The sequence below is a fragment of the Ctenopharyngodon idella genome, chromosome 3 (genome assembly GCF_019924925.1).
Source record: "Ctenopharyngodon idella isolate HZGC_01 chromosome 3, HZGC01, whole genome shotgun sequence".
NCBI classification, from domain to species: domain Eukaryota; kingdom Metazoa; phylum Chordata; class Actinopteri; order Cypriniformes; family Xenocyprididae; genus Ctenopharyngodon; species Ctenopharyngodon idella.
In genome coordinates this window covers 9,270,188-9,291,609 of record NC_067222.1, presented here as the reverse complement: position 1 = coordinate 9,291,609, position 21,422 = coordinate 9,270,188, and the positions used below count along the sequence as shown (strand labels likewise).

Genomic DNA, 21,422 nt, shown 5'->3' with positions numbered 1-21,422 from the left:
AAATCCCAATGTGAGAACATGTCTTCTTATAAACAGTATTGTTGTTTTCTTACCCATGCTGCGGACTGATGAATCAGAGTCACACACTTCAGGTGTTTTCCTCAAATCTGCTTGGCCATCAGGTTTGGAGTTGCTCCCTTCTTCTAAAGACTGTTCATTATCCTGAAGAAAATGCATTAATTAGTAGGGTCTTCTTCAAACACAGCACAGATTTATTTCATGGGCTTACCCAGTTGGGTGCATACTGGGCACTTGATGGGCTCCATATTGGGCCCAATTGCTAATAATAGCTAAACTACACATGGGTGATCTGGAAGTGCAAGGTCCACTTCTGTTTACATTTGATTTGGCCTGTACACGTTACACTGGCTGGACTTTTTGACACATCTCACACTCACAGGCATATCCAGTCCACATTACCTGGATTTCTTTGGACTGTGGGAGAAACCAGAGGACCTTGAGGAAACCTTCATTGAGAACATGCAAACTGAACGAACTCCTGGCTCAGCCAGGGTTTAAACTAGGGACTTTCTTGCTGAAAGGAAACAGCACTGTTTACTGAGCCACCACGCCTATGGTCATGTGTAAACCTGTGGTCTTTCTTTCTTTCTTTCTTTCTTTCTTTCTTTCTTTTAAATCCAAGATGGCGGCACACACGTATGCAGAGGCTTTGCTCTCCTTGAAACGGTCTTCCTTGTGCGTTTTGTTTGTTTTGTATGCTTGTTTGTCGATCAGTAACTCGATATATATAACAATATATAACAATTCTGTTAAGGATCGGGGCATCATGCTCTGAATTGGACTTTATCCGGAACTATCATAGCGAACAAATTTCGAAGGAGATCGCTCATCCTGCTGGGAAACGCAGGAGGCGGCGTAGGGAAAGGAGGCAAAAGCATTTTCCTTACCAACGGCAGATCGCTAAGCAACAAAATGGAAAAACTGGAGCTGGTAATCGTGGAGCAAAAACTGGTGAAAGACTGCTCGCTCACGATAATGGCTGAGACCTGGCTTCATACTGGGATCCCGGATGAGGCCATTGTACCATGTGCCATTGCCATTGGCTGCACAGCGCACCGGGCCGACAGAAATAGAGACTCCGGTAAGAGCAGGGGAGGAGGGCTGTGCATTTACACTAATAATAAGTGGTGTACAAATGTTACCATAATGGACAGGTCCTGCTCGCCACTTTTAGAGTATATAACGTTAAGATGCCGACCTTTTTACTTGCCGTGGGAGTTCACGGTTGTTATTGTTATGGCTGTGTACATCCCACCAAGCGTGAATACTAAGCTGGCACTGGATGTCTTGCTGTCAGCTACAAACAAATTACAGACTGTTTACCCTGATGCGATTTTTATCATAGCTGGTGATTTTAATCAAGCCAATTTGAAAACTGTCCTTCCCAAATTTGATCAATTTGCTACATGTCCTACAAGAGGACAAAATGTTTCGGATCATGTATATAGTGATATAAGGGATGGATACACAGTCACTACTCTCCCCCACCTGTGTCAGTCTGACCATTTATCCCTCTTTCTCATGCCTGCATATAAACCTCTCATCAGAAGAACTAAGCCTTCTGTGAGAACCATAAGAACCTGGCCAGAGTGGGCTTCTACTAGAGGTCTGCAAGCCCGTCGGGGCCCGACACGCTGAGTCCATTCAGGTCGGACTCGGGCTCATTTAGCTTCTCTCATTTTATTGTGCCCATATAGTACGCACAGAGCACACATAGACTACTGTATGAAATAGTGTTAAATTATTTGTAACGCAGTTCATATGTACGGGAACCGGTGAACATTTAACACAACTTTAATATATAAAATAAACAAATACAAAATGAAAGTAATGCCAGCAGACCCTCACGGACGTCTCCCGGCCACACAAACATAACAAATCCATAAAATAAAATTCAGGCCTGGTCCTCTATCGTCCTTCACTGTCGTCACTCCCCTTTTATGCTTCTGGAGCTCCTCCGTGAGAGACTCGAGACCGGTGCAACGCGCAGCTGATTAAGCTCATTAACACTCGCGTCACCGGCCTCGCGCCTTTCCCTCACGGCTCTCGCCCGCCCTGCTCGTCACATACCCCCATCACCCCTCGCAGGCCGGGGGGGACTCCCGAGACTGCGCTCTACTTCCCCCGGGGGCCAGTCTCGGCGGCCGCAGCACCTGGGGGTAAGGACAGACGAGACGAGAGAAAAGGAGACGGAAGCACAGGGAGCGACAGACGAGAGAGGGAAGAGAGGAAAAAGGAAAAGAAAGAAGAAAAAAAAATTCTTGGTCCGGTTCCCTGACACACTGCCGCTCGGTCCTCAGCCAGCCGAGAGGCTCTTCCTCGCGGTGCCATGCGATGGTACTGGACGCTCGGTGGACGGCTCGATCCTCCTCCGCCCCCTGGCGGCCAGCGATGGCTCCTCCGGCTGAGGACAGCCGGCAGCGAGTCCCCCGTTCCCTGCGAGTCCCCTTCATGGCGGACGGTAGCAGGCTCCGGCCCACGGTGAACGGCGGCGACTCCTCCGCTCCTCTTGGACGGCAGCCACCCCACCTCGTCCCAGGAGCACGGCAGCGAGCTCTCCGTCCCACCTGTTGATAAACAATCCAGCATCATCGCCTCGGGCAGCCACTCGCGGTCTTCACACTCCCGCGCTGCCCGAACTCCGCAGCACCGCGATCCCCCCTCAGCAGTGAGGGCTCTCCGACAGCATGTCCCTCCTTCCTCCCGGGTTTCGGCACCAATGTAACGCAGTTCGTAAATACGGAAAGAAGGAGGCGGGAACCGGCGAACATTCCAACATAACTTTAATATTAAATAAACCAATAACAAAACAAAAGTAATGCCGGCAGACCCTCACGGACGTCTGCCGGCCACACAAACATAATAAAACATAACTTAAAGTCCAGGCCTGGTCCTCTCTCGTCCTTCACTGTCGTCGCTTCCTGAGCTCCTCCGTGAGAGACTCGAGACCGGTGCAACGCGCAGCTGACGCTCATTAACACTCGCGTCACTGGCCTTGCGCCTTTCCCTCACGGCTCTCGCCCGCCCTGCTCGTCACATTATTATATTATTTTATTATTTATAATATTAAATATTATATTATACATTGCCTACGCAACGCATATACGCACGCATTAGCATACAGGTGACAGTTGACCATGCAGAGCATCAGGGAGAAGTTGGAGCGTGGGGAGTTATTAAAAGTTCCCAATCCTTTGGGAAAAGCTGCATTTTGGAAGAGTTTTGATTTGATTACCACGACAAACAATGAGCCACTTGGTCATGTGCAGTGCAGAATCTGCAAACATATCCTTGCACATGACAGCAAAAAAACAGGAACATCTCATCTACAACGGCATATCGAGCGCGGCTGCGCTACAGCTAACTCTGCTAGCACAAGCAGACAGTTATCAATGTCTGAGTTCTTCTCGAAGCCAGTGCCACCTAATGCCCGATCCCAAGTCACCGAGAAGTGTGTAGATTTCTGTTGCGAAGACATATGGCCATTCCAAACGGTGGCTGGAGGAGGATTTATAAAGTTAGCCCAGGAACTAATAAACATCGAAGCAACCTATGGTCACCTGTCTGCTGAAAAGTTGCTGCCTGACCCCACGACTATTTCCCGCAGATGCCAGGAAAAGGCAACAACGAAAAGAGAAGCTATTGTTGCTGAGATAAGAGAGGTGATGCATTCAATTAATGTTGGGATGACCACAGACATGTGGACTGATGACTTCCGCAAGGTCAGTTACATGGCGATCACATGTCACTTCATAACGTCAGATTTCAAGTTGAAGAGTAATGTACTCACCACTGCCATGTTCCCTCACGATGAGGCCAAAACAGCTGAAAATATTCACAAGGAATTGCAGAAGCAGCTTGTGTCAGTTCTCAAGTTTGATCCCTCTGCAAGGTGGTGTGGGTAACAGACTAAGGTTCGAATATTGTTGCTGCATTACGACCATACCGGCGCTTAGACTGTCAGGACCACATCTACAACACGGTCCTCCGGCATGCTTTGGACATCACCGAGCTGTCAGTAACAGTCCCAGAGGTTGCTGGAACGTTGCTGGCTGTCAAGAAAGTAGTCTGGTTCGTGAAACAAAGCGGTCTGGCAAGCCAGTTATCCAAGACCGTTCTGCAGATGGGAGAAACACGTTACAGCACTGTATTTCTCACGCTCAAGTCTATCAAGGACGTGTATGCTGAACTACGTGAAAAGCTGGAGAGTCGTGGAGAGGCCCAAAGAATGGCTGATGTGTCCCCAGATGTTCTGGATTTTTTGGTCAGTTTTCTCCACCCCTTCTACGAAGCCAAGCGGGAGTTGGAAGGTGATCAATATCCAACCTTGAACCTTGTTGTGTTGTGGCACGAGAGGCTGAAGCGTCATTGCCAGCCAGAAAGCACTGACATGCCTCACCAAGCCACCATCCGCCAGTGCCACTTGGAATGGATTGGTAAAAAGATCCAGATTCAGCCATTCCATAAACTGGCAATGTTTTGTGAAACTGAGAGAGATGCCATACTGCAAGATGCAAAGAGTTGGATCGCAAGCTATCGAGCAACAGGTGGAAATGCAACTGAGAAGCCAGCTAGCGAGGTTACGTCAGATACTCCGCCACCGGCAGCAAAAAAGAGAGCCTTGTCAGACTTTGAATTGGAGTGGGAGAATCATGTCGGCCAGGGTGATGACACAGCTGTGGATGAGGTCCACATATACCTCAACCTTACCCCCAGCAAGGAATATGACGATCGAGATTTGCTGGGTTGGTGAAGTCAACATGAGAAGACCTTTCCTTTGTTGTCAAGACTCGCCTGTCAGGTGTTGAGCATACCTGCAAGCAGCAGTAGCAGCGAACGCGTTTTCAGCACAGCAGTGAGGATGCTTGAGGAGAGGAGGACATCTCTGAAGCCTTCAACAGTGGATGCTATTTTTTCCTTCACAACGCACACGAATAAACAGTTAATGATCACCCCCTTACATGCCTACAGTTCAACGGATTTATTTATTTATTTGTATCATTATTTAACGTTAGCCAGTTGGCAAAGAGTTCTTTGAAACATTGTTCTTCAGTTACTTAACATCAAAGAAAGGTAGGCCATAAATCTTTATTTACTTATTTGCTGCTGGATCACGAAGCTTGGCTTTATTCTCTACTGTATGGTTATGCTTCTCTGTAATGGACAGTCTGTATTAATATTTGTGGGTATGATTGTCAGTGGTGGTAGTTATGTTTGAGGCCTATAATAAAAGTTTACCTCTTAGTAGCGCGCGCGTGTGTTTGCGTATAGTAGAGACAGCGCGCATCAGAGAACGCACTTCAGAAAGAGCTTAATGTGATATTGATGTTGGTCTCGGGTTGGGTTCGGGCTGAAAAATCGCAGACGCTGTCGGGCTGGGGCCGGGTTAGGGCTTGAACACCATGGGCCTGGGCCGGGTTAGGGCTGGAATTTTTGGCCCGTGCAGGGCTCTAGCTTCTACCCAACTGAGTGTACTCAGTGGGATTTATTTGCACAAGAGAGTATAAATGACTATACATCTACTGTCTTGTCATACCTGCAGTTCTGCATAGACAATGTCTCTGTTGAGAAACACATCAGATGTTATCCTAATAATAAACCATGGATGACACAAGACATTAGGCTTCTGCTGAGAGAGTGTGACTCAGCTAACTTATTACACCCTCTGACGAAGATCAGACTGGCAAGTTTATGTCCGTGAGTTTACCGCAAACCCGGGGACAGTATCTCTGAGCGGCATTGGGTCCCTGATGAACAAATAATTGAAAGTACGAGATACCCAGAATAATCAAATATCTAAATTAAAACATAATCATTATGATTATTTTGTAATTAGAAAAACAATCTAGAAATAATAATAAATTAAATTGGAATCAGATTAAATGAGCAGCTAAAGAAAAATTGACTAAATTTTAAAAACTTCACAAGGGTGCTGAAAAGACATACGCGCATTAGCCTATATCTTCGCCCACGCTGTTGGATTCCGTTTTTGGGCTGACGGGTGGTTCCATACAAAAGGATACGCTCCTCGCAATTCGCCCACACATCACACCAGAACCGTTTTCAAAACTGGGCTGCGTCTGTGAGTGTTACGGACGCAGGCCGGTAAGAGCTATGGATGTAAACCTCACTCCCCTGATCTGAAGAGGAGCTCTAGCGACTGATGCTATAGACTGGAGTCTTTAGCCTCCTTGTTAGAGCACCCGCCTCCCATGCAGATGGGCCCGGGTTTGAGTCCTGCTTAGAGTGGGCGGTTCTAACTGGAGGGGCTACACAAGGCTTCGCCTAACATTGTTATATCTTCCTTGTGATAGAGGAGGTTTACGTTTGCCCAATTTGCAGTGGTACTACTGGTCTGCCCATTGGCTAATGACACCTATTGGTTTTTCCTCACAGCCGCAATGACTCTGGGTAGAAATAGTATTGACAGTTGCAAAAGATTTGGGTATGGACCTGTATTTGTACTCTGACCTTTATAAGAATCTAAAAAAGGCTAACAAAAGTCCATTTGTTAAAAATAGTTTAATTCTATGGAATGATGTTTAGCACACACTGGGAGAAGTCCCGACTCTTTCTTACTTTTCTCCTATTAGGAGAAACATGGACTTCACACCACACTAAAAAAATTGCTGTAAAAAAAACAAAAAAAACAAAAACAACCTTAATATACTGTTTTCTGTTAAAACAGTAATGTACTGCAGAAAGCAAGGCATTTTGGGCAATAAATTGCATTTAAAGCAACTACTGTTAATTTAAGTTAATTGCTACAGTTAATTGCTATTTCAATTCAACATTTGAATAGTTTGTCAGAAAATTGTGACCTGGTCTCAATGGATTCCTTGTGTCATGCCAAATCCATAGATACTGATTTTACCAGGATCGGAAAAACCATGTGTCTGCCATTTTGAATTTTGTCATAAATTGCAATATCTTTTAAACAATTTGACATATCACCACAACATTTGGTAGGGATCATCAACAGTATATCCTGAAGGTACCAGAAAAGAACACAGCACCACCTAGTGTTACAGAGATTATGTTCCTTGGCTTACACCAATTCTGATGATATCTCATTTGTCATTTTCTAACAATGCAACCCGTCTGCCATATTAAAGTAAGTGATTTTTCACTACTCAGATGATCTTTGAACCGAGCCGCACAGAAATGACTGAACAGATATTCAGCACCTTTCCTGAGAAATACCTCTCTGAAGTTGACATTGCTCCATTTGTTGTCCTGCGGCAAATGGCTTAGCTTGCTAATTGGCTAATATGCTAAATTTTGTCCATTCTTTCTAATGTGGCCATAAACTACATTAGTGGTTAAGTTAGCTTAGCATGCTAACTAGCCAAAACGTCAAATCAAGCATTCTGCGTTATTTCAGGCAGGCCTCGTAGTCAAGCTCTGCTATCAGCTGATTCGCAAATTCCAACCCCACCCATATCAGCTGATCTGATTTCTATGGACTCAATTGGCAACTCTCAAATAAGGTGCATTACTTAAACGCAGCTTCCGTCTCTCTGCTTGCTTGGCTGCTTCCACTGCACGCTGCTTGCAACCCACCTCCTCCCCCAGCTCCTCCTTAAACTTGTGTTTAATCTAATCAGTGTCATTCTGTTGTCACTGATGCATGCTCTGTTCTCAGTAGGGGGATTTTGTGCTGTTCTCCCAGTTAAAAAATGGGAGGTTGTCCCCAGAAGCTGCTGCTGTTCCCGGTCTTAGCTTTCATGCAGCTCATGAAAAGGATGGGGAATTTAGAACAGAGTCATACTGCCAAATGTAACTTCAGCAAAATATGCCATTAAAAAATTGACTAAAAAGTTTGTCTCTGGTAATTTTTTGACTTAAGTGGTCCTGACTGAACTGACCCTCATTCTCACACTGAAGGCTGTCCTTGGTAGTTTGGTGAATTCCTGTCAGATGAGTGGTGCAGTCTGTAATGCTCCAAGGTTCAAAGAAGTCTTACCATGTGTTGTTCTTCTGTCTCTGCTGGAGTGGTGGACTCACTGCTTCCTCTGATGACTGGAACCTCAGCTTTTGAAACATGACAAATAAATAATTGGAAAGAATCTTTTTAGAGCCATTTAAAATATTCTTTGTTCTATTTGATAGCAGTTATTTTCTGTCATACATTCATTACATGTAGGTAGGTACAGTATAACATCTAAGAAGATGTGATGATGATTTTGGTTACATTAATACGCCAGTAGATGGCGAAAAGAAACTCTTTATGAAAGAGTCAGTAGCAAAGACTTTTATATCGAAAGGGACTGAAACAAGTTTGTAAACAAGGACATTATTGTTACTTTAAATTACAGTCTGGACTAAACATGGGAAATATCAATGAAGAATCTGTTTTCTCACCACTTTTACATTCACTCTTTTGCGTCTCGTCTCTCTCTCCAGTGTAGCACTGCTGTTTATTCTCATGAAACAGATGCTCAATCTTGTTCATCAGTTCTCTCATCTCTGATTGGTTGTTCATCATCATGTTGCAGGTGTGATATCTTCCTCCACATTTCCCCAGCAGCTGCTCCAGAACAGGGTTTTTCTTTAGATCCTCAATTATAGAGTCATACTCTTCTTCTCTCTCATAGGTGAAGAGAATGATCACAAACTGAAGAACTTTGTCTCCAAACACTCTCTGAAGCCATTCAAGACCCATCTTATCAGCATCTGTTAACTGGCCCAGTCGCACAGCAAAGATGAAGGCGTGGATTTCATTTTCATCCAGTAGTTCATTAATAAGATGATCCATGCAGTCCAGGTAAAGTTCAGCCTCATGTAAGTCAATCATGTTTATCACAGAGACGTGATGTTCTGATATCTTCCTCTTTGATGAAACAACCCCAGATATTGCTACATTTTCAATATTTGGTTGTTTTTCTCCTAGTAGAATATTTTCATGTCCAAACTGGACTGATGAAGAGTTTCCAAATAACACAAAAGACAGACTGGGATCTAGAATAAACATCAAAGAATTACTCTCATATTCATCAGAATTCAACCTAAATTAGTCAGAATATAATAACAACTCTGATCATTTATTTATTCTTCTCATCAATGCTTGAATGCAGTGAATATTGTTTTCCTACCCATGTCACTGTCAGACGGTCCAGGTGTCTTGATCATGTCTGGATGGCCAAGAGGCCTGGGGTTGTTTTTCTCTTCTACTGACTGTTCAGAAAAAATAATAGAATTTTGATATCTAGTTATAATCTTATTATGATCTAAGTTCTTGCAAGTGTGCGAGAGTACACTCAGTGGCTTCTTTATAAACCCTTTAAGCCCTCAGAATGACATGCATTATTTGTGGCATACATTTAAAACAGTTCCGGAAACATTCCTTAGATTCTGGTCAATCATGACAAAATAGAATAATTCAAATGCTGCACATTATCTGCTGTATGTTCTGTTGTTTCATGATAACTCAAAGGTGCTCCACTGGCTTGAGATCTGGAGACAGCAAAGATGGTTGGACTGTGGCCATGAAGGGATGGTTGTGTTCATCAATGACTCTCTTGTTGTTCTAATCCTGTATGACTTCCTTTCTTCTTTGGAACTCAAAAAGAAGATGTTTTGAAAAAGTGTTGTAAACATCCAAACAACGTTGGACCCAATAGATTTATTTTGTATCTTCTTTTGTGTTCCTCAGAAGAAAAAGTCATACAGGTTTGCAATGACATGAGGGTGAGTAAATGATGACAGAACTCATATTTTGCAGTGAACTATTTCTTTGAATCCATTAAAAATGTGTTAAGTTGTTATACTAGCACTGAAACCCCAAAACCAGGGTGGATCTATGGATTTGTGTTGTTTATACCAAATTCTGATCCCACCATCATGTGCGTGTTGCAGCAACAGTCAGTTATTTCCCGATTTTTGATAACTTGTGTCTATCAGCTCAGTTTTTAGGCCACACCCTTGAAGATTTTAAGCCCGTTTTAAGCCTGATTTATATCCCCGAAAGATAATATGTTTACCTTGTGTTCATTGTCTGCCTGATTTTCTCTTCCTGACATATTTGCTTGGAGACTGTGGTCTGTGATCATCTCAGTTTTAGGTGTTTGCTCTTTTGATGTGACAGGAACTGAAGTTTGCTGCATATCAAATATTTCTTTACTGACTTCCTTTTTAACTGGACCACATGTTTCTTTATCATCAAGGACAGGACCCTCTGCAAACTCATTTTGTTTAGATTTAGTTAGAACTTCTAAATTGTTTGGATTGTGTTGAGTCTGGTTGAAGTCATCTGTGCCTTTCTCTTCATCTTCACCCGGGAGGGTATCCAAGATATCATCTGGATTTGGATCCATCATTATGTCACTGGAGAGAAAATTAAATGCTATATAGGTCAGGTCTTGCACAACATAACATTAATTGTATTTATAAATCAGATGTTGATGGAATAAATAAACCTAGTCAAATATTTGTAACTGAAATAAGTGCAATACCATTCCAATGAACAGTAAACACAAAAAGAACAGTAAACACAAAGAAAATATACATAATTCTTGGCCAAACTATTTGCAATAACAATCATAATCAAAATCTGTTCCTGTATAATTTAAAGACAAAGATGGACTCTTAAACATTGTTTGACAAAAGATAATAGAAAAGAACAGTGAGATGTAAATTCACAGTGAGTGATTTAGCAGTACTGCATCTTCTCTCTCTCAAAATGTGCAAATGGCATCACATCTATACACTGTAAAAACAAATCTAAAATTGATTTACTGAACTTATTTTTTGAGTTATCTTTTTGCACTGACTCAGTTAAGTTGTATTTACATAGAATATTAAGTATGTTCAACTTGCCAAGTTTAATGTTGTTTGAACTTACAAAGTTTAGTTGGATTAACCTTATGAAAGTAAGTTGAATTACTTTAAGTTTTCAGTACAAATGTTGCGTGTAAAAAAATTATTTACCATTGCTGCATCCTGTTCCCTTTGTATATCCAACCTGTTCAATAAACTGATTATTCTACTGACCTGTCTGTACCTTCTGTTCCGTGACACCTACATTCAAGTGTTGATAAAGAAATAATGCATGAAGCTAGAATAAAACTGTTTCGTTTAGTTAGAATATCATTACAAGTCATTGTTTGTTTCAGACCCAAAATGCATTAAAACCTATGTGAAGCCCTCACTCATTAGTAGTACTACTGATCTGGATCAATAGTGAAAAATGTGAAAAAGTGAAAAATATTTTAATAAGTTTTAAAATACAGTAGTGGTTGAGATGTCTAGTGATATGGTAACTCTTGGGTGATTATGTAACGAGTCGTCACACAAAGTGGGATCCATAAGCAGGCTTTTATTAACAGATCTTGTGGTCAAACAGGCAGTGGTCAAACAGAGACAGACAGCTATGGCAGGGATCAGGCAGAATCGTGGTCGTTAAACAGGCAACAGATCAGGGGATGCAGATATCAATCACAAGTCCAGCAAACAATAAACAGTCCAAGGGCAGGCAGCAGAGAATTGTAAACGGGGAACAAACTGGTTCAATAACAGGCAGACAATCAGAATAGTAAATGCTCAGAAATGCACACCATAGCAATACAAGACCTCACGATGATAGAGAGGTTGAGTGAAGCTTATATAGTCCCGGTAATGCACAGCAGCTGGGTGTAGTAATCAGCACCAAGGTACGGGGCTTGTGGGAAATGTAGTGAGTGTGAGTGAATGTGTGAGTATCAGTATTCTGGTGATGGCGCCCTCTGATGGCCAGAGGAGGGAATCACGGAGTTAGTCTCTGTGACAGATTAGTAATGCATTTTATGACCATGTTCAGTAATGACTGATTACCTAATGAAGAACTTTACTGAATAGTTTCTTTACAAATTAAAATTAGTTAATATTATAAGTGAAGTGTTAATGTAGTAATACTCATTTGACCTGCATTACTTCCTGCATAGCTTGTTACCTATTAACAACAGTGCTATTCAAGACTGAAGAAGATTAAAACTGAAAACAGTATTAAAAGTTTAAATGAGGTTTAATAAACAAGAAATCAGCAGGTGTAACAGTGTGTCAAACACAAAACAACACCAACAACTGAAAGGTACAACAGAGTAACTTATAATCGTAACAATAGTAATTTTACAGTTATGAATAAAACATGATTTGCATTGTGAATGTATTGTTCCTAGGGTTGCAAAATTCCGGGAATTTTCAAAGCTGGAAACTTTCCATGGGAATTAACGGGAATATATGGGAATTAATGGGAATAAACAGGGAATTTGCAAAATTGCAGGTTAGCCTATATCAGGGTACTTATATTTAGTAAAAAAAAAAAAAAAAACATCTTGCAGCATAATTTTGGTTAAAATAACCATATTTAAAGCAATTTTAGTTGAATTTTTACCCTGCACATTCCTCATTGTTAAAGTCGCGCCTGTCCCGGACTCCGTTTCCCATGATCCTCCCTGATCCACACCTGAACTCACTTCCCTCATCATCTCTCCCGCTCTCCCTGGATTCCCTGCACCTGGTCTTTGTCGTTTGCACACCCTTTATATTGGACTCACTCTCTGCACTCCTTGTCCATTCTTGTTGTTATGTTATTATAGTTGGTATTGTATGTTTATACTGTGTGATTCCTTTGCTAATTAAACCTGTCTATTGTGGAAGTTCTAATTCTGCTCCATCACTGCTGCACTACACCAACTTTGTAACACTCATTCACACAGCACACTACTTACTGCAGGGCTATTGAGGCCACACCCCCTGCATGCACTATGCATTCCCCCAGTCCATAACATGCACATTTGATCAAAAATACAGAAAAAAACAGTAATATTGTGAAACATAACTACAGTTTAAAATAATGGTTTTCTATTTTGATATACATAAAAATATAATTTATTTTTGTGATGCAAGGCTGAATTTTCACCATCATTTCTCCAGTCTTCAGTGTCACATGATCCTTCAGAAGTCATTCTAATATGCTGATTTGATACTCAATTATCGATGTTGGAAACAGTTCATTTATATTTTATATAACCTATGATACTTTTTTCAGGATTCTTTTATGAATAAAAATTTAAAGCAGTATTTATTTAAAATAGAAATCTTTTATAACAATTTACACTACCGTTCAAAATTTTGGGGTCAGTAATTTTTTTTTCTATCTTTTTTTTTTTTTTTTTGAGACTTTTATTCAGCACGGATGTGTTAAATTGATCAAAAGTGATATTAAATTGATATTGTTAGAAAATAATTCTATTTTGAATAAATTCTTTTTAACTTTTTATTAATCAGTGAATCCTGAAAAAAGTATTACAGGTTCCAAAAAATATTCAGCAGCACAACTGTTTTCAACAATAATAACTGATTATCAAATCAGCATATTAGAATGATTTCTGAAGGATCATGTGACACTGAAAAAACACAACAATTTCTGCAATAAAAATATATGATACATATTTACTAAATTAGAATTAATTAAAGGTGCCCTAGAATTGAAAACTGAATTTACCTCGGCTTAGTTAAATAATTAGAGTTCTGTACATGGAAATGACATACAGTGAGTCTCAAACACCATTGTTTCCTCCTTTTTATGTAAATTTGATTTGTGCAAAAGACCACTGAAAAACAGGCGAATCTCAACTTAACACAGACTGTGACACAACAGTCGGGATCATTAATATGTACGCCCCCAAATTTAGCATAGGCCAGCCCATGTTCAAGGCATTAGACAAGCCAGTATTAACGTCTGGAGCTGCACAGCCGAATCAACAGACTTTATGCAGGTAAGCAAGCAAGGACAATAGCGAAAAATGGCAGATGTTTATTTTTAGTGATATTTGTAAATTGTCTTTCTAAATGTTTCGTCAGCATGTTGCTAATGTACTGTTAAATGTGGTTAAGGTTACCATTGTTTCTTACTGTATTCACGGACACTAGAGCCATGTCGTTATTTTCATTATTAAACACTTGCAGTCTGTATAATTCATAAACACAACTTCATTCTTTATAAATCTCTCCAACAGTGTGTAATGTTAGCTTTAGCCCGTTAGCCACAGCATAGGCTACTATCAAACTCATTCAGAATCAAATGTAAACATCCAAATAATTACTATACCTACATGATCTGATAAGCTGCATGACGAACACTTTGTAAAGATCCATTTTGAGGGTTATTTTAGCTGTGTGAACTTTGTTTATGCAATGTATTATAGAGTTGCGTGATTAAGGGCGGGGAGCGCGAGCATTTAAAGGGGACATGCACAGAATCGGCGCATTTTTAATTATGCCCTTAAATAGGCCGTTAATAAAAAATATATGGGGTATTTTAAGCTGAAACTTCACAAGTACATTCAGGGGACACCTTACACTTATATTACATCTTGTGAAAAAGGGTTCTAGGGCACCTTTAAATGCGAAAAATAAATAACTTATTTCATGTTATGACCAAACAAAATGTTTATATTTGTTTTTATATAATACATTTTATATAACTATTATAAATTTATATAAATTTCCCCAAAATTTCCAATTAATTCACATAAATTCCTGTTATGTTTCCAAATTGGAATATTTCCAAATTTCCCCAGGTGAAGTTCCTGTGGAAAGTTCCCGGAAATTTTACCGGAAACTTTCCGCCCCTTTGCAACCCTAAATTGTTTCTTTCTACTTTTCCTCATAACTTTGATTTTACATTAAGGGAAATGTCTCATAACCACTTCTTGATATCGTATAGGTGTTTAAAAGAAGTCTTAAGTTTTGTTACTTTACGTAAGGCAGTAAAAGACACTCATAAGAATAAGATGTAGTATGATACTGTGCAGATCTTAAGTAAACAATGTCAAAATATGAGACTTGGGAAAGTAAAAGATACGAAACTATGGAAATATATAATTCATTATAACTTACATGGATAAAATTATGTTCATTGTGTGTTATAAATCATCATACTCTTGATAATTATAACTACTATAGGTAAGTATTATTACTGTTTTTATTCATGAGATGATACAACACATTTTAAGGTTGTTTAAGGCATTATGCGTGTGTGACGGTCTTGCCTGGGTGGTCTTTCTGCTGTGCTGCACAATGGAGAACACGTAGAAATAAGGGAAACAGCATGGAGAATTAAATGACTTCCACAGCATGTCTCATTATCTCTGCTGTTTATTTAAAACAGTACTTTATTTTTTAATCTTTTTAAATCAATTAAGTCTTTATGCGTTGTGATCGTATAGTGTATATAATGTTGCAATTTGACAACTTCAATAGACATTTTCAATGAATTGATCACAAATAAATAGGGATGTACCGATACCATTTTTTAAGGACCGAGTACGAGTAAATACTTTTTTCTAGTAGCCTACTTGCCGATACTGATAACTATACATTTATTAATGTCTCTTTCTCTCTCTTTTTTTTTTTGATGTTGCCGTTTTCCCAAGCACAACACAGTGAGACTAATGAATGTAGGACAATTTCTTTATTATTACTCTAATGAAAAAAGTAATAATTTTATGTGCTTGTCACAAACTTAAAGAACAAAAATTTCACAGTGTCCCATAACCTTCAAAAGGCATAATTACCAATATATATATAATCGTTGTTATATAAAAAGAAATTTACAAACAAATTACAAACAATACAACAAATACTATAGAGATACAAATTAAATAAACTTGTTTTTCAGATACAGTAGGTTTATTTACCATGTATACATTTATTAACATATTTTGTTGTTTTATTAACATTAATGACAAATATAGGCTAAGGTCCCTTTAAGACCGAATCCATGGATACTGACACATATCCTGTTTTCACCCAAATGTTTACGTCCACTTAAGCCATAACCGACTGTATTTACGTGAGATACTCCACACGATGGACATTTTGACAACTATGTGTGCATCTGACCATTCAAGCGCCAGGAGAACCGATCGCGCGCTGTCTGAGAGAACTGGGATCGCGCGCAAGAAAAAGAGAGAGAGAGAGAGAGAGAGAGCTTGTGAAAGAGAGGCTTCTGGTCTTTGTCATTCAGCGCGATTCCGCCTATCCCGCCTTCACTAATCGATAACGAATTGTGATTGAACGCATGCAGTTCGCAATGTGTGTGTTGTCATCATTAATTTGAAGTATTTCCACACCTCTGAGGCTGACATTGTTTCTGCCAGGGGCGCCTGCAGGATTTTATCTCAGGGTGGGAACGATCTAATGCTGTACAAATCGAGTGATCGACTGCCTCTTTCATGTTCCCCACTTAGAAAATCTGATGCATGTAACCGCACTCTGATGTGCTTGATGCTTCGTGATTTTTTTGTTTTGTTTTTTATGTTATCTCTGAGCAGCTTTGTCCCGAAATGTGCGTATTGTTTTCAGGGAAACATGTGATTAACAAAAAACGAAAGCCTGCATTGTTTCCAGTTACGTGAATGCTTCACTTTGCATGTCAGAATGTTTGAACCAAGACCACTACTATATGGAAGTTCAAGTCCATTTACTAAACATTTTAAATATATAAGCCTGTAGCCTATACTACATCATCATATGTTCTGTCATATAAACAGTATTTACAATAAAATAACAGCACAATTTACTTGCCTCAAACAACTCAGTATGTATTATTAGTATTATTATAATTATTGTTTTTGTTGATCCATTTTATATATTGCCAAACTTTAATATCTGAATTATAGCCTATTATTTAAATAAACACATTTAGCGTCGTCAGGCTTTTGTTTGTGCTTAATGGATAAAACAAAGGAGCAGGTTTATGGGTGCTGTAAATTTTACCTGCCACAAGATGGCGCTGTTTTCGACACTCTTGATGCTTTGAAACCTTTCCCGAAACATTTAGAGAAAAGCTGCAATGATTTAAGAGGCTTCATTTCTCCATCCCTACTCAGTAGTTTTAGGCCTTGTTTGCAAATGTTTCAGTTGAATTTAGCTGTTTTAGAGAGCGTTTACTCATTTTGAACCTGTTTTTAAACATTTAATCTGTAACATCATTTTTCATGTGTGGAAAAAAACGACGAAACTAAACTAGCCAATCAGATTTCTTTTCACCCATATCTCCCACGCCCACCCATGGACGCACATACTTTATTTTCATTCTCTCTTGCTCTCTTAATATGTCATGAGTGTACGCAGATAGATTTTAATAATCGATTTAAAAATTATGTAAAAATTAAAAACGGCATTAATTAGCGCCCTCTCATGGTACGCACAGTGCGTACAGCCGTACAGCTGCAGGCGCCACTGACCTCGGAGACGGCATGGAGAATTAAAAAATGAATGTGATTTTAACAGTGAAATATTGTAAAAACACTACGAAAAAAAAATGTAAATAGGTTAACAGTAAGTTCCAGTACTATATACAGGGGAAAAACTGTAAAAGCTCTTACCAGACATTTTATGTAATTTTCACAGTAAAATGCTGTAAATTTTACAATTTTTAGAAGTAAAAAAGAACAAATCAATGTATAATTTACAGTCAAAAACTGTAAACTGATATTCCCACAATTCCCTGTGTGACACTCCATATTTGAAAGTATTTTGTTTAAAAAATCATGTTTCTTAATAGTTTTTGTTATCAGTTATGTACATTAGGGTTTTATGTTACATCTTCTGTTGTTTAATGAATGTTTATTGCATTATGTAAGTGTTGTGGGTTACCGTGATGGTGTTTTGCGTTTGCGTGAATGACTCTTTGCACCCTCTTTACATTAGTAAATACTTCAGTTAGTGGAAAAGTTTTTTGTGCTGAACCCTGATTCTTCATGTGGCTTTCTCTTTTACCACCTGCATTATTATGGTGGTTGTCAGTATATGTTAAAGCTACAAAACAGATTTTAGTAGTAGTGTGCATTGTTGAATTTGCTTGTTTACATTCAAATTTTCTTGTTTGTAAATTAGGCTACAGTTTTATACTGTAAAACTGACAGTTTGTTCTGTAAATGTGTTTACAGTTTTTCTGTATTTTTTACAAAATTATTCTGGCAACCACAGCTGCCAAAATTATTTTGCAAAAACTACGGAATATTTTTTACAGTGATGACTTCTACATAAAACAAAGACAATGTACAAATTAATTACGACTAGGCCTCCTAATACTAAAAATAACTCAACATAAAACACCACATTCGATGCCAAACACATATCAACAGTTCCATAAGTAGTTCATTGCAGGATAAATCCGCAATAAATCAGTTAGTTGTGTGTTATTAATCATTTTAACGTATAATTCTCCGGCTGCTGAAACCGTGCGACTTACCCACAGCATGTCTCATCTCTGCTGTGGCCGGTCCCTATTTCACATGCTTAATGCTATCACGCAGCAGACAGATGGCGCTGTCCCCATTTATGCATCAATTTAACACTTTTACACACCGTTACACGTGTATTATAATGCATTAAGAATAGCCTTATGATGCATTATAAATACAGGCTTCATCCTGGTGTTATAATGCATTGTATTCTTAAAAGTTATAACAACAAATAGGTAAGTATTATAATGTATTGTTGTTACGATTTTTTTATCAGATGAAACAACATATAAGGTTGTTTAAGGCATTATGTATGAAGAATACCCTTATAATGCATTATTAATACAGGCTTCAGAGTTACCAATATAATTATATTTTAAAGATCCATTTTGGATTCTCAAGGACCACCTTTTTCTAGACCGCAGTTGATTTGTGTTATTCGTATTGAATAATATAATTTATAGCTATACTCAGTCAGCGTTAGATGATTGAGCGTCTGCATGTCTGAGCGGTGCGGGACTCTGCAGGTGGATGAATGTGCGCATGTGAGAGAGAGATCTTTCAGTGAGGGCGGGGCTGCAGCACCGCATCATCACAACAAACTGATGAAAACACGAGCGGAAACTGCGGCTTCACTGACTGAAATAATACAAAACCAACAACCCGATATTATCTGTAATAAACCTGGTGAATAAAGCAGCAGTACTGCCTACTAATAATTACAAAATAACCAATGCAAACAGCATGATTTTCTTTCATTTTAGTGGCGAATGTTTCACAAAGTCATTCTATAATGCAATAATTGTCCTCCATAATTGATCACTCAGCATTTACTATTCAGATCGAATTTATTCCTATAGGCTATAACCTAACACTTTTTTTTAAGTTTGTGAAATGTGACAACATGCCCCATAGGGCGGGGCACGTAGTAACATAACCAAGTAACAGCTTAAAATATTATCTGGAGGAAAAAAAGAATAACATTTTCATATAAAATAATAACAAATATAATAATTTTGGAATCTGAAAATAAACACACCGCAAAACAACTCGGAAAAGTTGCAGTTAAGATGCAAAAACCTCTAGATCCGTTTGACATTTTTCTTTTAAATCAGCGTTTTTGAAAATAAGGCATTTCCTATAACTGGCTGGGCGTTTTTTAATTACGAAATTAAAAACGCTTTACATGAAACACATATTTTTATAGAATATGTTTTATTAAAAACACATTTTTAGTTAAACATTACCTCATCAGTATTCTAATTTCAAGCCAGTAGTGAAACATAATTTAATAAGAGACAATAGGTTAGATTATGGTGGATAATTAAAGGTTGGTTAAAGTGAAATCTTACCTGAACGGTGCGTCATGTCTCACCAACGCCTTGAAGGTTTTGAAACCGAAAGTGTGAATTTCACTGACGTTCAAACTAGCAGGAATGAAGCGCACGCGCCCCCCTGTGGAGGCTTTCTTATTTTATTTCATAAATTCAGGACTATACAGATGGGTGACCAAAAATAAATAAATAAATAAATAAAATATCCGGGTGATCTGGTTTGGTATGCTGTGGGGGACATTTTGCTGACATGGTTTGGCTTCACTTGAGCCCTTATAGATGTTTCATCTCTCCAGTAGTTCTATAGTAGCCTACAATCAATGCCACTGCGCACTGAGGCTGTTCTCTTGGCACGTTCAACACATTTCTAATTAATTTCATCTGTCACCTGACTGTACATGACTGCTTGTAATGATTCATGGTCACTCAAACTAAAATATCATCTAAATATAAAAGCTAAAATGACTCCCATTTCAAAATAGTAGGCTACCCTGATTTGATAGGTAATATTATTGTTACCTGTTGTTGCCATAATTGTTCCAATTGAGAATTTATTTATTTTAAATTCAACTGAGGTATTTGACATAACAGGACTGAAAGTTGGACTTTTGTATGAATAGACACATGCTAATTGTTTTTAGATCAATCATTTGGTTTGACCTGTTGTGTCTGTATGACGCAGTTAGATAGTCTACAGTTTATCTAAACGGTTCATTCTAGATACAATATTATTACATTAGGCTACATTATAAAGAGGTTATAAAGGTATTAAAGGTCCATTTTCCATTGTCGAAGGAATGGAACCACATTTTTTCCCGGACCGCGGTTTGTCTTAATCATACAGAATAACAGAATCTGAAGCTATTTGCAATCAGCGTTAGATGATTGAGCGTCTGCATGTCTGAGTCAGCGGTGCGGGACTCTGCAGATGGATGAATGTGCGCATGTGTGAGAGATCTTTTAGTGAGGGCGGGGCTGCAGCACCGCATCATCTCAACAAACTGATGAAAATACGAGCGGAAACAGCGGCTTCACTGACTGAAATAATACAAAAACAATAACCCGACATTATCTGTAATAAACCTGGTGAAAAACAGCAGCACATTAGTACTGCCTACTGTATGAAATGACAAATAACCAATGCAAACAGCATGATGAAGATTTTTCTTTCATTTTAGTGGCAAACGTTTCTCAAAATCATTCTATAATGCAGCGTTTATCCTCCATAATACAGCATCTATTTTTTAGATTGAATTTATTCCGATAGGCTATAACCTCACACTAGCCTAACACTTTTTAAATTTTTTTGTTTGTGAAATTTGACAACTGACAACATGCCGGGGCACATAGTAGCCTAACATAACTAAGTAACAGCTTAAAATATTATCTGAAATTATATATATATATATATATATATATATATATATATATGAACATATAAAGACATTTTTTTTTAAATCAGCATTTTTGAAAATAAGGCATTTTATTAAACCTTATCAGTATTCTAACTTCAAGCCAGTAGTCAAACATAATTTAATAAGAGACAATAGGTTAGATTATGGTGCATAATTAAATGAAATCTTACCTGATCTGTGCGTCATGTCTCACCAACGCCTTGAAGGTTTTGAAACCGAAAGTGTGAATTTGACTGACGTTCAAACGAGCAGGAATGAAGCGCACGCGCCCCCCTGTGGAGGCTTTATACTTTTATTTCCTAAATTCTTTATTCATTTTTTTTATTTAAAATATTGCATATATATCACAAAATAAACAGTCTGCCAATGCTGGAAAGGGTGTATTAAAAATTACACAATTTTTACACATGAATGGGAGA

General features: G+C 38.8%; 4 protein-coding genes across 14 annotated transcripts in view; 1 reads left to right on the top strand and 3 right to left on the bottom strand.

Moving 5' to 3' along the window:
- LOC127509834 (interferon-induced very large GTPase 1-like) overlaps positions 1-19,718 on the bottom strand; it is a 40,162-nt gene extending 20,444 nt beyond the window's left edge. For 2 of the 3 annotated variants that reach the window (XM_051888909.1, XM_051888910.1), the window contains exons 1-5: positions 10,005-10,640; positions 9,117-9,198; positions 8,386-8,982; positions 7,988-8,055; positions 54-162 (exon numbers count right to left, since the gene is read on the bottom strand). In XM_051888909.1, the coding sequence (XP_051744869.1) occupies positions 54-162; positions 7,988-8,055; positions 8,386-8,982; positions 9,117-9,198; positions 10,005-10,340 (1,192 nt within the window). In that variant the 5' untranslated portion in view covers positions 10,341-10,640. Of the gene's footprint in view, positions 1-53; positions 163-7,987; positions 8,056-8,385; positions 8,983-9,116; positions 9,199-10,004; positions 10,641-19,606 lie in introns of those variants that run through there. The other variant, XM_051888908.1, reaches the window with a different exon arrangement.
- LOC127509865 (putative leucine-rich repeat-containing protein DDB_G0290503) overlaps positions 1-21,422 on the top strand; it is a 427,110-nt gene that overhangs the window by 348,149 nt on the left and 57,539 nt on the right. The window lies entirely within an intron of this gene.
- LOC127509969 (DLA class I histocompatibility antigen, A9/A9 alpha chain-like) overlaps positions 1-21,422 on the bottom strand; it is a 421,940-nt gene that overhangs the window by 364,506 nt on the left and 36,012 nt on the right. The gene's annotated exons all lie outside the window — the stretch shown is intronic.
- The window catches only part of LOC127509921 (GTPase IMAP family member 8-like), an 82,543-nt gene that overhangs the window by 39,232 nt on the left and 21,889 nt on the right, over positions 1-21,422 (bottom strand). The window lies entirely within an intron of this gene.